Below are 14568 nucleotides of genomic sequence, written 5' to 3'. Positions count from 1 at the left end.
TCTTTAAAGTGAAAAAGTTAGATTATGGTCTGTTCTCACATAAAATCGATTGGATCACTTCTAAAGATATGGATCAAAACACGAGTCATATGGATTACTTTTATGCTGCCTTTGTGTGTTGTGGAGCTTAAAATAATTTGTCACCATTTGCTTGCATTGTATGGACCTACAGAACTGAAATATTCTTCTAAAAATCTTCATTTGTGTTCTGCAGGAGGAGGAAAGTCATACACCTCTTTCATGTTTGGGTGAACTATCCCTTTAAGAGCTCTTGATTTAACCAGCCTGCCATACAAGTTCTCAAGCTGCAGGAGGTCTTTGACAAGCTGTTTTGAGTTTAATATTAACATTGACTGTGTTTTCAAATATTCACATTATGGTCCCTTCTTTGATACTTTGTTTGCATAGGATTCATGGGAAACAGTTGGCAAAAAGAAAAGTGTTGGAAAAGAAGGGACAACACCAGAGAACAGAGAGAAGAAAGGAGATAGGGAAGGCAGGGGCCGCGGGGGTCCGAACAGACGCGGACGAGGGGCCAACCGCTACCAGGAAGGTTTGTCTGCTGCTGGTGTTTAGCTCTGCATGTCCTGCTGTTGTGCATGAGGATGTGGGAATCTCATGAAATTCAAATCAGGCGTATATTTCTCCCTGAAATAAAAATAAATACAATTATAATTTTAATAATGAAAATTAATCTTATTTTTAGGATATAATGTTTTGCATTGAGACATTAATTTTCATGAAAATTAATCAAGTTTCCCTATAATCTAGCAATGAAAATAAAAATTTTCAAACACAGGTTTTTTTTTATTACATTTTTATAAAATAGCATTACAGCAAAATAATACTATGATACATAAAAACTTCATTTGAATATCATTTCTTCATGCATTACAGTTAGGGATTGGTCAATCCCTAAAACAGTCAATCCATGCATTTTATCACGTGGCTCACTGTGCATGACACAGCGGAGACTCCCAGCATGTGGAGGCTCCTGCTACTGTCCGCAATCCACGCAGAACCACTAGGAGGTTACCATATGTTACTACCCTCCCTGGCAACTGGTCCAATTTGGTTGGTTAGGAGACCTGGCTGAAGTCACTCAGCACACCCTGGATTCGAACTCGTGACTCCAGGGATTGTAGTCAGCGTCAAAACGCGCTTGGCTACCCAGGCCCCCACAGTCACTATTAATTGAATTATCCTCTTCCCAGTAATATCACTTTGTGTAGTTTTTGCTGACAAAAATTGTAAAAAGCATTTAATAAGTACAGGCTAACAAAATATTCTCTATATTAAGATAGACAGCTCTATAAAAATGAAGCTTAGTGTTAAGCTGAAGACAAACTGATAACCCATATGTGCAATTAAACTGAATGTGACATTTCAGTTATTATTCTTTGTCATTATTTCATATAATTATTATTAATATTTGAATTATATTTAATACATTAAATATATTTATAATTGGTTTCCCTGCCTTTTCATTTAGTTGGATGTTTGTATTAATAGTTAACGTTTCACTTATTGCTGCTTGATTTTTAAATAGTGGAACACACGCGCTCTCTCATGAGGGCAAGAGATGAAAGGAAAGCATAGAAAGAGCATACGTTTCTGAACTCAATGGGTGCCTTCTATTGTTAATGCTGTTTAAATGGGAGATATTTAATAAATTACACATCTTGTAACTTACGTTGTTAATGAGATGCCTATGCCCGTCGTAGACCGAGAAGCTGTTGCCATGAACGAAAATAATGACCGTTTCACAACTTGCACTGTTTTGCCATGCCTTGTACATTAACAGTACAGTACACAAACGTTTCATTTTCGCTGTACCTCTCCAACTGCAGCAGTTTGTCTTACAACACTATGCCAATATTCCCCACACTCCTTGCAGCCATGACAGCGCTGCTGAATTCTTAAATGAGCCGCGTGTCTTTTGTGACATGAGCGATCAGTTTATGCGAATGGCCAAATTACCTATCACCAATCGAGTCATAGGATGTGATTATTGGCCAATACCGATCGGAGCAAAATAAAAAACGTTTGCATTGTTGTTGTGATTATTGGAGAATAGGTGTATCATAAGTAGGGATGCACCGATCCGATACCTGGATCAGTATCGGCTCAAATACTGAACCTTTTAGATGGCTCGGGTATTGGTTTGTCAAGCCCGGTCCAAATCCGATACTGTGTGTTAGTCATGTTCGTTAATGTAAAGCTCAAAAAATTACATTAAAGAATAGGGCTGGGTATCGAGTTCGATACTTTTTAGGCACCAACCGAATTGCCTAATTTTTAAAGTATCGAAAAATGTTGTTTGGTACCAAATTTCGATATCATGTAGCATGCTAGATGTACACAAATATAAAAGTGACTGTGATTGGCTGTGTTTAGGCATCAAGGAAAAACACTAGTTTACACCGGTTACGCCCAGAGACACGGCTCACACATGAGGCGGTAGTGTGTATGCGTCCCAACACCCATAGATGTAAAAGATGTGGAAAAGATCAAAAGTGTGGCTACATTTCACCAGGCTCGATGCCAACAGTGCGCAATGCAATATTTGTGATAAGAAAATTGCTGCCAAGACCAGCAACACAACAAATCTGATGAAGCACTTGACAGTGCACGTAATAAACTTAAGAGCAGAAAGTTGCTCCATCTTCGATTGCAAGAAGACTGAGCCGGTTCAGTCATCCTCTCACCATCCTCCTGCCACAGAGCTTCCTTGAACATGCCCACCACACGAGTCCTTCTCCAAAACTACTGATGAATGCAGTGGCGCTATGACTGGGACTCCCGACAGTTAATGTTCACGTTCATCAAACAAACCAACAAACAAAATCGGCTAACTTGTAACTTGTGGTACATGCTTGTGTACTTGTTAAATTAACGTTTCTGTGCACGGTGACATAGTCCTATAAACTGGGACCTACGTAACGTTAGGTATTGTTTGGATGTATGGCTATAGATAGCTAGCTAAATCGATGCTAAAAATGTTTAAGGTTGACAGTAACTCACATTAAACTAGTTATTTTGTTAAACCTTCCTATCCTTAGTGTTGGATGAATTAACAGTGTAGCTTGCTTGTATTTTTCCCCTCATCAAATTAATGTTATAGCCTCTGCCCCCTGCGACCCTGGCATGAGGAGACCAGAAGGCTCAGGAGATGAGTCTGTAAAAAAAAAAAGTCAACAAACTGAAAAATTAAACCAAAGTTTTTTTTTGAGTTAATGCTTGTAATCTTGTTAAAATGGATTTCATAAAATTGGTATTGGGAAAAAGTATTTTTTAGGAATCGGTATTGAAATTTTTGGAATGATACCAGCCCTATTAAAGAACCATAAAAACACAAAGCCGTTCATATGACTCGTGCATTTTATTCAAAGCCACTGGAAGACGTGCGATAGCTCTGTGAATCACAAAAGGCTGTATTAACAAATACATTTATAGTATGCGCAGCTTCTGTGAATGGTGCTGCTGTTTACACACACTTGGTGGCTATTTTTAGCCTTCACAGCGGTGTGCAATATTTGAGCGATACTCAAGAACAGCATCTCCGATGTAGAGGGTCAATAGTTCAGTACACTTATAATATGCATTTAGAATGGCACTGGAGGTGCATTTGACCAGAATTTGAATAAGAAGCAAATTTATCTACTGTGAACTTGCCAACAGACACATACAGGAATTCCTGGAGAGTTCAGAATGTCAAAATAAAAGCTTGAGGGTTTAAAAGTTATAGGTGCACGATTGAGATATATTATTATTTGTTTACAAATGATGATGATAATATTTAAGTTGAATGGATTCCAAAAAATAAGTGTGTATGAAAATTTGACTCATGTCTTACAACTAAATTAAATAAAAAAAAAAGAGATCTGAAAGTCCAAATGCACGTTGGAAAATTTTGCAAGAAGAAAAAAAAACGGCTTCTTCTCTACTGATGACTTCTACTGGAATTACTGTTAATTTTGTTGCTACATTATTCAATATACTAGTTAATAATAAAGTTTCTTAATAAGCTATACATTTATATTGAAGTAATGTGTAGTTAGAGGTTTGTGTTTCTTTACATATTCAAGAGTACTCCCAATTAGTTCCACACAATAATGTAAAGATATTCTAAACTCATTATGCATAAAAAAATACTGGTATCGGATCGGCCGATACTGAGATTTCTGATATCAGAATTGGATCGGAAGAGAAAAAGTGGTATCGGTGCATCCCTAATCATAAGCATGCACTGCTCTCTGCCTCTGCTTTCAGGACGATCAGAAGAGAATGGGTTTGATTCAGTTTCAGCTGAGAGAGGAGGAGACCGCGGGCGCAGAGGAAGAGGGAGAGGTCTGTACATGAACACACACTCAAAGATATTCTTACTCACTTACTGGACTCTCACAGACTTTGCTACCCCAGATATGAGTTTTGTCACCAGATGCCATGTAAAACAACTTTTGTATGAATCTAAAAAAATGCTTCTTAAAAGCACTATGATTGCAGTACACTATGGTCAATTGTATGTATAAAAATATTTCATATACAGTGGCAAAAAAAAATATGTGAACCCTTTGGAATTAGTTTCATTTATGTATACATTTTAGTGCTGTCATTACATTTAATCCTGATTAAGCGCATCATTTTTGGTACTAAATCATGATTAGTCGCAACAAATCGTTGAAAGTGATGAAATTTGACACTATACTTGTCAATGTATTTATTTCCATCTCAGAAAAGAAAAAACAATATTTAGCAATATAATGGTTTATTAACATTTCCCAAACAAAGCCTTCCGCAATATAAACATAGAAATGCATTAAAATAGCACCAATTCAAATAACATTAAAAGTTTCCCAGAACCTATGCGGGAGTTTGACTAGAACTAGTCCCCACATAGGTGCATTTTTATTGCAATGGGCATTAAATCTCTTAAACACTCATCCTCCACAATATTAATCTGCCGGTAGACTGTGGCTACCTGTTTTCCTACAGCAGTCATGAAGATGTGTTCATGATTTGCATTTGCCAGCATTGAACGCCCCTTTGAACTTACCATTTACCTAACATAAGCTGAAAATACTTGATTTCTAACACAAGTCCCATCTGGGCCTGATTTGTGCATCAAATCCTTTCTCCATTTTATCACTGATAGGGAAGCTCTTTCAGAGATTTTTTTATTTATAGAGATCACAACCTGTGTCATAGGAGAGCATAATGGTCCACTAGAATGTCAAGTTTTTTGGCTCCGGTTGGTAGAAGGGCTCTGGCATGTGTTTTGAAGTGTTCCTCAGTGTACTGACTCATTACAAATGCAGACACATTACAAAGGTTCTGCCCTTTACACCAGTGTTTAAGCTGTTGTAACGGTAAATATGTTAATCGTGATTAAGATATTAACGTGTTAAACTTGAATTAATTGCATGTGTTAATGCATTCATTTTGACACCCCTAATACATTTTCCTTCAAATCTGGTTTGATCTTCATCTAATAATGAACAAACAATTTTTTAACACACAGATTATTGTATTGTTCTTATACATATTGAATGCATCATTCAAACATTCAGTGTAGGTTAGAAAAAATATGTGAACCCCTAGGCTAATGACATCAACAAAAGCTAATTTGAGTCAGGAATTGGCAAACCTGGCATTCAAGTAATGAAAGGAGATTGAAGATGGGGGTTAGAGCTACTTTGACTTATGCCAAGATGCCTCTAAGGGCACTCCGCAGAATGCTCATTGAGAATAGCAAAAATAAAAATAAAATCCACCTTTTGGAGTGGCATAGTTAGCCCAGACCTTAAACCAATAGAGATGCTGTGGAATGATCTCAAGAGAGCCGTTCACACCAGCCATCCTAAGAATATGGCTGAGCTGAAGCAGTTCTATAAGAGATTGGTCCAAAATTCCTTCTGAACATTGTGCAGGTCTAATCTGCAGCTACCTGTTTGGTGTGTTGTTAGCTTAAGCACATTGTGTTTGTCTGTACTTGTGACTTTATGACCAATTAATGAATCATAACCTAAACATAATAATCACATTTGGCCACATTTGGAACTTTTATAACTCAATTTAAAATGTTATTACCGGTTGATAGTTTAGGGTGCTGAGTATTAACAGTTGTGCTTGAGATGAGCAGTTTAATATATTCAGATGCATTGTATTAGATGTACGTTATGTGTAAACACTGCCATTTTAAAATGTTGAAGTTCATTCTCTTCTGATTGAGTTTGCTGAATTTGAGGGGCTGTATGATGTTAGCCAATCAGAACAGTGGGTGTTTGATGTTTTAAAGAGGCTCTTGGGCTAAAACGGAGCGTTTCAGGCAGAGGGCCAAAAACAGGGTGGAAAATAATATTACTAAATCGTGTATTTAGTAATAATATTTCTAAACCTGTTTTGGTGCAAAAAAACAAAACAAAATATTTATAACATTATCATTGGACCCCAGGGAAGATGAAGTTTTCAATAATAGTACTTCATGGCCCTTTCAAAATCAATAGACACAAAATAGTAAAACATTATAAATATGATTGTTTGAGCCACATTAGAAGCCATTGTAAAGTAGCTGATATATGGACTCTTGTGATCTCTCAAGATTAATTGGTAACACTTAATTTTACAGAGTTCTTTTTATACATATTATATGTAATGACTATAGTAATAACAGTAACTTGTGCATAATTACATGCAAATGACCCTAAACCCAACACTTATCCTAAACATATACCTATAGTAAGTACATGTTGTTAATTAATATTACTCCATACTAACATGTGTAATTACACTAACAAGGACACTGTAAAATAAAGTGTAACATTGTGTTGTTTACACTGGAGATGAGCAGCACATCACAGTGCGTCAAAGCTAAATCTCATAATCAGTGACTGTGTCTATCTACACTGGAAGCATCCGTCTGCGACACAGTTTGCAATGTAGGCTACAGTTGTCTGCTTGGTGTTGGACTTTTAAAAAGTATGCCACTGCTCAGGCATGCTGTTGCTATCAGTATAGCAGAATCTTTTAATGGCTGACATATTTGTACTGATGCATAGTATATGCTGTTATACTGGCCAGCCCTAGCTGATAGTATCTATGAGAGAAGTGTGGCTGATGTCAGTCTATGAGCTGGAATCTATAATGGGCAAGATGGAGCCTGTTCATGTTACTATTTGTGTAACAGTCTACAAGCAGCATTTTTAGGACATTACATGTGACGTATGTGTTTGTTAAAGCAGCTGAAACCCGAGAGGGGAATATGGTGACTGAGTTTTAAAAGGGGACTTATGAAATTAGTTCAGGGTACTATGTAGACATATGGTCTGTTCCAAAACCTAGTGAGCATTCTAGGCTGTTCCAAAATGTTGCAATTTTGATTATGCTGCCTCAGAAGATACCTAGTTTTGGACATATTTTAAGGTAGGATTTTTTTTTAAATAAACAATTAAATTAAAAATAAGCTCCCACTTTGACAAGCTTGTGTTTAGTTGTCAGGTAATTGTCACTGTATTTCTAATTAAGTAAAAAGTCACATCATGCATCGTTTTCATGATCGATCATTGCTGCTTCATCCCGAGTCCTCGAGTATTGTGCCCATCCCTAAACAAAACTGACTCAGCTCTCTGGGCCAACCACAATCTGTCGGTGGATCAACCGCTTTCTGACAGACAGGCAGCAGCTGTCTTTTCTCCTGCTTTTCTCCTTGTACACGAATGACTGCACTGCAAAGGACCCCTCTGTCAAGCTCCTGAAGTTTGCAGATGACACCACGGTCATTGGCCTCATCCGTGACAGTGACGAGTCTGCATACAGATGGGAGGTTGAACAGCTGGCTGTCTAGTGTGGTCACAACAACCTTGAGCTGGTAAAACTACAACGTACATTCAGGACTGCTGAGAGGATTATTTGTGCCCCTATGCCCACCCTCCAAGAGTCTCCAGAGTTAGGAAACGCACAAGTAGAATCACTCGGGACCCTACACACCCTGCCCACTCCTTTTTTTGAACTGTTGCCCTATGGCCGATGCTACAGAGCACTCAGCACCACAAGTACAGTTTTTACCCTCAAGCCGTTTAGCTCATGAACAATTAATCTGCCTTCAGGACTCCCATTGTGCAATAATGTATAAATATGTAATATACAGATGTAAATTCACTCTTATTTAATTCAATAATTGTACACACACCTACTTTGCACATATATTACCACTTGTACATACAACATTCTATGTTATTTGTCCTATTTTTTTGCATGTCTATTCATACTCTTACCTTGTTTATATTGTGTGTCTGACTGTAATGTTCTGTGTGCACTTGCTTGTTTCTATTACCAAAAGAAATTCCTTGTGTACATGAGCACACTTGGCATTAAAGCTCATTCTGATTCTTCTTTAGCTCAAACATCATTTTAGATATTTCAGTATGATATTCTGTAAATACAGTTTGTTGTGAAAAGCACTATACAAAAAAAAAAGACTTGTTTTCATATGTAATCATTGGTGTTTGTGGTGTTTTAGGAGCAGGAAGCCGAGGGAGAGGGAGAGGAGCTGGAATAAGCAGATTCTCTCAGGGAATAGGGTGTGTACAGTCTTCCATTCCCAGCCTTACTTTCAGTGTTCCTGAAAGTGCGGCATATCTTTACACATTCCAGACATGGCTTTGGTAATGATACATTGGTGCCTGTAAACTCCAAGCTTCTCCATGCAATCTAGTAGCTGTTTCCTGCAGTCCATCTAATCACACTCATTAGGCTATAAAATGCACAAAAAAGCCTTTTCACATGGGGTGGTTTGCTTCCATTTTTCTTGTAGAACATTTAACACTGCTGAATACACTGGCTCTGCTGAAGCAGGGGAGGCTGCTAATGAGACTACTGAAAGAGCAGGTGAGTGCTGTTTATCGATTCATATCCTAGGCCACAGCACTGTTTCTTTAAGGGAGCAGAAGTCCGATCTCTAAAGCTTTTCACTTAATCATATCCATAGCCACTTTCACTGTAATACAGCTCTCAGTAGAACCGGATTACAAGTGTAATATTGATTTCACACAGAATAGAAGGAAACTCTGAATCATCATTAGGGATCCGATTTAAGCGGTTCACGTTGATAATTCACTATGATTTTAAAGGAATAGTTTATCTCAATCTGTATGGTTTTATTCGGTCAAACACAAAAAAGAGATGGTGAGAGACAGAATGTTCCCCTCAGCCATCCTTCACTTTTTCATATGGTGAAAAGATGCCATGAAAGTGAATGGTGACTGAGACTAATATTCTGTCTAACATTTCTTTATGCCATATTACTAATACTACTCTCCTTTTAGGAGCTTGGAAGGACAATCTGGAAGATTGGGCTGCAGAAGACTGGAATGAAGATGTGAGTGACCTCGGGAATCTTAATATGAAACAATCAAAGGAAAAAATTTACTACGCTCATGTGTAATGCTCACTTTTCCTTTAACAGCTTTCTGAGACCAAAGTGTTTACTGCCTCCTATGCTCTTGGCACCAAGAACCACATGCAGCCTGGACAGGGGTAAGAGCTTCCTGTGCTTTTAGCATCTAGTACAGAGATTTAGCATCTACTGTCACTGACATGAAATATATACATTTCCTCAAGGAAGATGCTGAATTTTGATTTGGCTGCCCTTGCTCATCAGATCACTACATGGAAAAAGAGCATGCGTCAACTAGTCCTAAAAGGCTCTGATTTAAATATTCAAAGAGAAGTTAAAAAGATCGACATAAGTGTAGGCTTGCCACGGTATAAGATGTTACCGATTATTCTCTGTACATAGGATGACACCGGTGAAACATTTTATACAGGAAATGGGTAAACATTAAGAGACTTAATGACAACAGTTCCTATATCAATAGCCAAACGAGTAGAATTGCCTACAAGTCACCTATTGAGTTTGCGACTCATAAATAAACCTAAATGAATGCATTGAAAGCCAGATATTCTTTATTGACAAATAAATATTACTGTGTACGTGCAGTTACAGAAGACATTACTTTTAATTGACAGCAACAACTGTGAGACTGGGCACGGTTTATCCCGTATTTTAGCGTCTCGCACCCGAACGTATTGCAGATTTAGAGAAATGAACATGAAACGGACACCTTCAGCGTGATTTGAAGATGCATCCAGTGCAGACTCGTAACAGGAGTTGTGCGAGAACACAGACATGACATAACCAAAGTGACTGCGGGGGGAAAGATCAAGTAAGATCAATGCCTTCACACGTCTTCTGTCATGTGTTTCTTCATTGTGAATCCAAAACAACAGTAAACGCATTCATGTAATATGAGGAGAAATACAGTACTTTCATATAAAGTGTTTTCTATAAAAAAATAAACATTAACATACAAAGACAGTGGCCCTAAAAGGCCAAATGTATTTTTAGTGATGGCATACTATTTTACCACCATTAGTCAAATACTATAAACGGATAAGCCCAATATTAAATGGAGTGCATTTCGTTGAGATTTAAAAACCTTAACGGAAAACAAATACTGCCTCCGTTGTTTCGTTCTTTTGGGAAATTTTGTGTTTATTAGAGAAAACGTGGATAGATTTTTATTTTCTGTCTACCTGTTTGTAGCCTTTTTCATTATAAGTGTTGGGGCTGTTCGCAACAAATGCATATTTGCATAAGTCAGTGCAGTGTTTTCGATTGTTTTCCAATGTAATTATGTTCTAGTTGGACCTCTTTGATGGATTGTCAGTTAAAAATAACTTCAAGGAGAGTCACGTGACGCCATGTGAGGTTTGGACGTTTGAATGGAGAGCTCTGCGCACTTTGCTAGTTTTAATACTTGTGTCATAAACGGTGGGATTCGATACACCCGGTTTCATAACTGTTCTAGCAAGACAGTTTGTCAAAATTCAAAATCCTCAGGATCTGGAGACATTAAAAGACTCTTACGTGCTCAAGCTAATACCCCTGAGCAGCAGACCTCAAGCCAGAGAGCCGATTTGGCCGGAGAAGTGAGGAAAATTTGGCAAGAATTTTTTTAACATGTCGGCAATGCTGATTAAGGACATTGTTGACTTGGAAGATCTTGCTGTAATACGTCGATTGATCGCTGCCATGGAGCCAAAATTCACTGAAGTGGTCACTTCAGAGTGGGGGATGGAAGGGAATATTAAAATTGCCGAGGCAGAGCTGAAGTGCTGAATGTCGTCTAACGGAATTGACCTGATTGAAATACAGATATAATACTATTTTGTCACATAAGGTAGAGTTTTGGCTATTCAGGGCAAGACAGGTCATACTTTAAGTCGGGGAACAAAGCAGGGAAGCTTTTGGCTAGATATATTAAACAGAGAGAATCTTTATCTTCCCTCAGTGAAATCTGCTGGTGGTGAAATATTTACCTTGGCCATTAATATTAATAATGCTTTTAAAGAATTCTGTCATGATCTCTATAGTTCCACGTCTTCGTATACTGATGAGGATATTTGAAACTTTGTGGAACCATTAGAACTTCCTAAACTGATGGCTGAGCAAAGAAATTCTCTTGATTCTGAGATAAACTTGGAGGAGCTTTGCAAGGTAATTAAGGCGTTGCCTACAGGCAAGGCCCGGGGCCAGATTGCTTTGCTGCTGAGGTTTTTAGATCTTATGCTACAGAACTGGCTCCACTTTTGCTGGAAGTTTATATGGAAACATTTAAAGAATGGACAGCTTCCGCCAACCATGACGCAAGCCTGGATCAGTCTGATTCTTAAAAAGGACAAAGATCCAAGTGAATCTAAGAGTTTTCCCTGATCCAAGAAACTAATCGATTTAAGTTATGGTATCTCTTATACATATAGATCAGGTGGGGTTTATTCAGGGCCTTAGCTCTTGTGATAACATTAGTCGTTTCATCAATATCATGTGGTCAGTGGTGAATGATCTTACTCCGGTCGCTGCAATCACATTTTATGCCCAAAAGGTGTTTGATATGGTAGAATGGGATTATCTTTAAGATTTTGGAAATGTATGGCTTCATGAATACTTTTATTGGTTGGATTAAGTTACTTTATAGACACCCGATAGTGGCGGTACAAACAAATGGATTCATTTCAGATTATTTTACTCTGGAATAGGGGCTTGTCTTGCCCTGGAACCATTAGCAACTGCAATAAGAAAGGAGGATGATTTTCCAGGGGTGGTGGTAGGAGGTGTGGCGCATAAGCTTTTGCTTTACGCAGATGATATTTTATTATTTGTCTCCGACCCTACTAGATCTATGCCTTGCCTCCACAGAATTATTAATTCCTTTTCTAAATTCTCAGGATACAGAGTCAATTGGTCTAAATCCAAAGCTTTGTCTCTAACAGCGTACTGCCCTGTAAAGGCTTTTCAGCAGGGCACATTCCAGTGGCCCAAACAGGGCATTAAGAAGTTAAGTTAAACCCTGTTATCTTACATTTGCACGTGGAATGGACAAAAGTGTCCAGTGTGTTTAATTCGGACATTTATTTAAATGTTGCTTCGAGCATATGGCTGAACCCAAAGTTATGTATTGACCTATATGAGAGTGGAGTGTTGAGATCTTTTGAAAATTAGTTTCAACATTTTGAGATTCCCAGATCTCAGTTTAAGGTATTTACAACTGCACCACCTGCTCTTGTACTACTATTGGGAGAAGCATACACTAGGGTTGGGCGATGTCCCCTAAATTGGCAGTTGACGATGTTGACAGTAAAACATCGCGATGGATCGATGATATCAGTCGGGGGTTATATAATTTCATATAATTTTCAAAAATTATATGAAAAATTATAATTTCGTTATTTTACTAACCCAACTAATGACTCGTCGGCGCTTTATCAGTAGGTTGCACGACACGTGAAGCATTTTTTTTTTTAGCTTTCACTTAAGTGTTGTGCACTTTTTATTTTAATATATCTCTTTACATAAATACTATTTTCCACTTAAATTATAATTTTGTTATTTTACTCACTGATGAGCAAAAGGTTGAGGCAGAAATGACCATGTACCTGCAGGAAATGGCCATTGATGGGGAAGAGGACCCGCTGACTTGGTGGAAAACGAACGACAAAAGGTTTCCGTTCATGGCAAGATTAGCACGGAAATATCTGTGCATATGTGCTACCAGTACTCCATCAGAGCGGGTCTTCAGCACAGCGGGTAGTGTAGTTACTCCAATCCGCAGCTTATTAAAACCAGATAAAGTGAATATGTTGGTATTTCTGGCCAGAAACATCGAAATTTAAACATGGTCTATGGTGAAAGATATTAGACTTCTTTACGCATTTTTCACCATCCGTTGCGGAGCTATTCGATTTTGCATATTATTTTTTAAACATTCATTTGTGTAGTTCATATGACCACTTTACAATATTTCAATAACATAATTTATTTTGTAGCCTGTGCTGAAGTTAATTGTGCTGCTAATTATACAGTGGGTACGGAAAGTATTCGGACCCCCTTAAATGTTTCACTCTTTGTTATATTGCAGCCATTTGCTAAAATCATTTAAGTTAATTTTTTTTCCTCATTATTGTACACACAGCACACCATATTGACAGAAAAACACAATTGTTGACATTTTTGCACATTTATTAAAAAAGAAAAACTGAAATATCACATGAATACTTTCCGTACCCACTGTAAGTGAAATGCCGAGTTTCGGTCTGAGATTTGTTCCTGTTTTCTTGTTTTATTTGTTGTTCTTCTATGTTTTAATAAATGAGTGTTATTCATATTCACCTTGTTTCTTTCATTTAATTTGACATTATGGATTTATGGCCAAGGAAATTTTTCTTTAAAAGTATTAACCAGACAAAAGTTGTTTGACGTTTGCTGGTCTGGGTTTATCTTAAACTGCCGCTTCATGACAAGAGCTATGTGACAATGAGCAAGATTTTCTGAGACACTACAACTACTAAGAATTAATAAATAAAGGCTATTTTCTTGTAGCCTACAACATAAAATATTTTAATATAAATGTACAGTGTAAGACATGTAAAAAAAAGACAAGAAGCTAACAATGTCAAGATCAATATTTGTGTAGCCTGCCTGACACGGTATTTTCACGGACTAACACGTCATGTCTCTGGCATATACTACAGTATTTAAAATAGCATATATGCATTAGTTATATTCTCAATTTAATTTACAGAGCAATCCCTGCAAAGTTTTAAGGTTAACGTATCGGTTACCTAACGTAACCTCGGCTCTCTCTAGATGAGGGAACGAGTATTGCGTAAGCTAGCTTACGCTACGGGAAAGAGTCATCTTTTCTGAGATATTGAAGCCAAAAAATTATCCTTAATTTTGTATCCATTGTCAACGCAGTGCGGCAGCTGCAGACCTTGAGCGGGCTAGCTAGCAAGCTCATTGGTTGCTCTGCGGCAACTGCTGCAGCCTATAGACGAGCTTGGGCTGAACTCGCATCCAATGAGAGAGCGTCCGCGCTCACTGCATCAAAGCCCGCCAAAAAGGGTGTGACTAGAGTGCATATAAGCGTAGTTCGTGAGGCTGGAACCCTGGTTTTCATTGACTGAAGCGAAAAGTCGCCGTGGCGCTGAAGCACGGCCGGCTACGCAATA

At 37.9% G+C, this 14568-nt stretch overlaps 1 protein-coding gene across 5 annotated transcripts in view; it reads left to right on the top strand.

The window, feature by feature from the left end:
- LOC127620946 (ubiquitin-associated protein 2-like) overlaps window positions 1-14568 on the top strand; it is a 41080-nt gene that overhangs the window by 5923 nt on the left and 20589 nt on the right. For all 5 annotated transcript variants that reach the window (XM_052094318.1, XM_052094315.1, XM_052094319.1 and 2 more), the window contains exons 5-10: window positions 409-553; window positions 4273-4350; window positions 8519-8579; window positions 8813-8886; window positions 9324-9376; window positions 9464-9534. In XM_052094318.1, coding sequence (XP_051950278.1) covers window positions 409-553; window positions 4273-4350; window positions 8519-8579; window positions 8813-8886; window positions 9324-9376; window positions 9464-9534 — 482 coding nt within the window. The remainder of the gene's footprint in view (window positions 1-408; window positions 554-4272; window positions 4351-8518; window positions 8580-8812; window positions 8887-9323; window positions 9377-9463; window positions 9535-14568) is intronic.

This window comes from Xyrauchen texanus, chromosome 27 (genome assembly GCF_025860055.1).
Source record: "Xyrauchen texanus isolate HMW12.3.18 chromosome 27, RBS_HiC_50CHRs, whole genome shotgun sequence".
In the NCBI taxonomy this organism is placed as follows: Eukaryota; Metazoa; Chordata; class Actinopteri; order Cypriniformes; family Catostomidae; genus Xyrauchen; species Xyrauchen texanus.
Note: the sequence above shows the minus strand (reverse complement) of the source record. Positions and strands in the feature narration are given on the sequence as shown.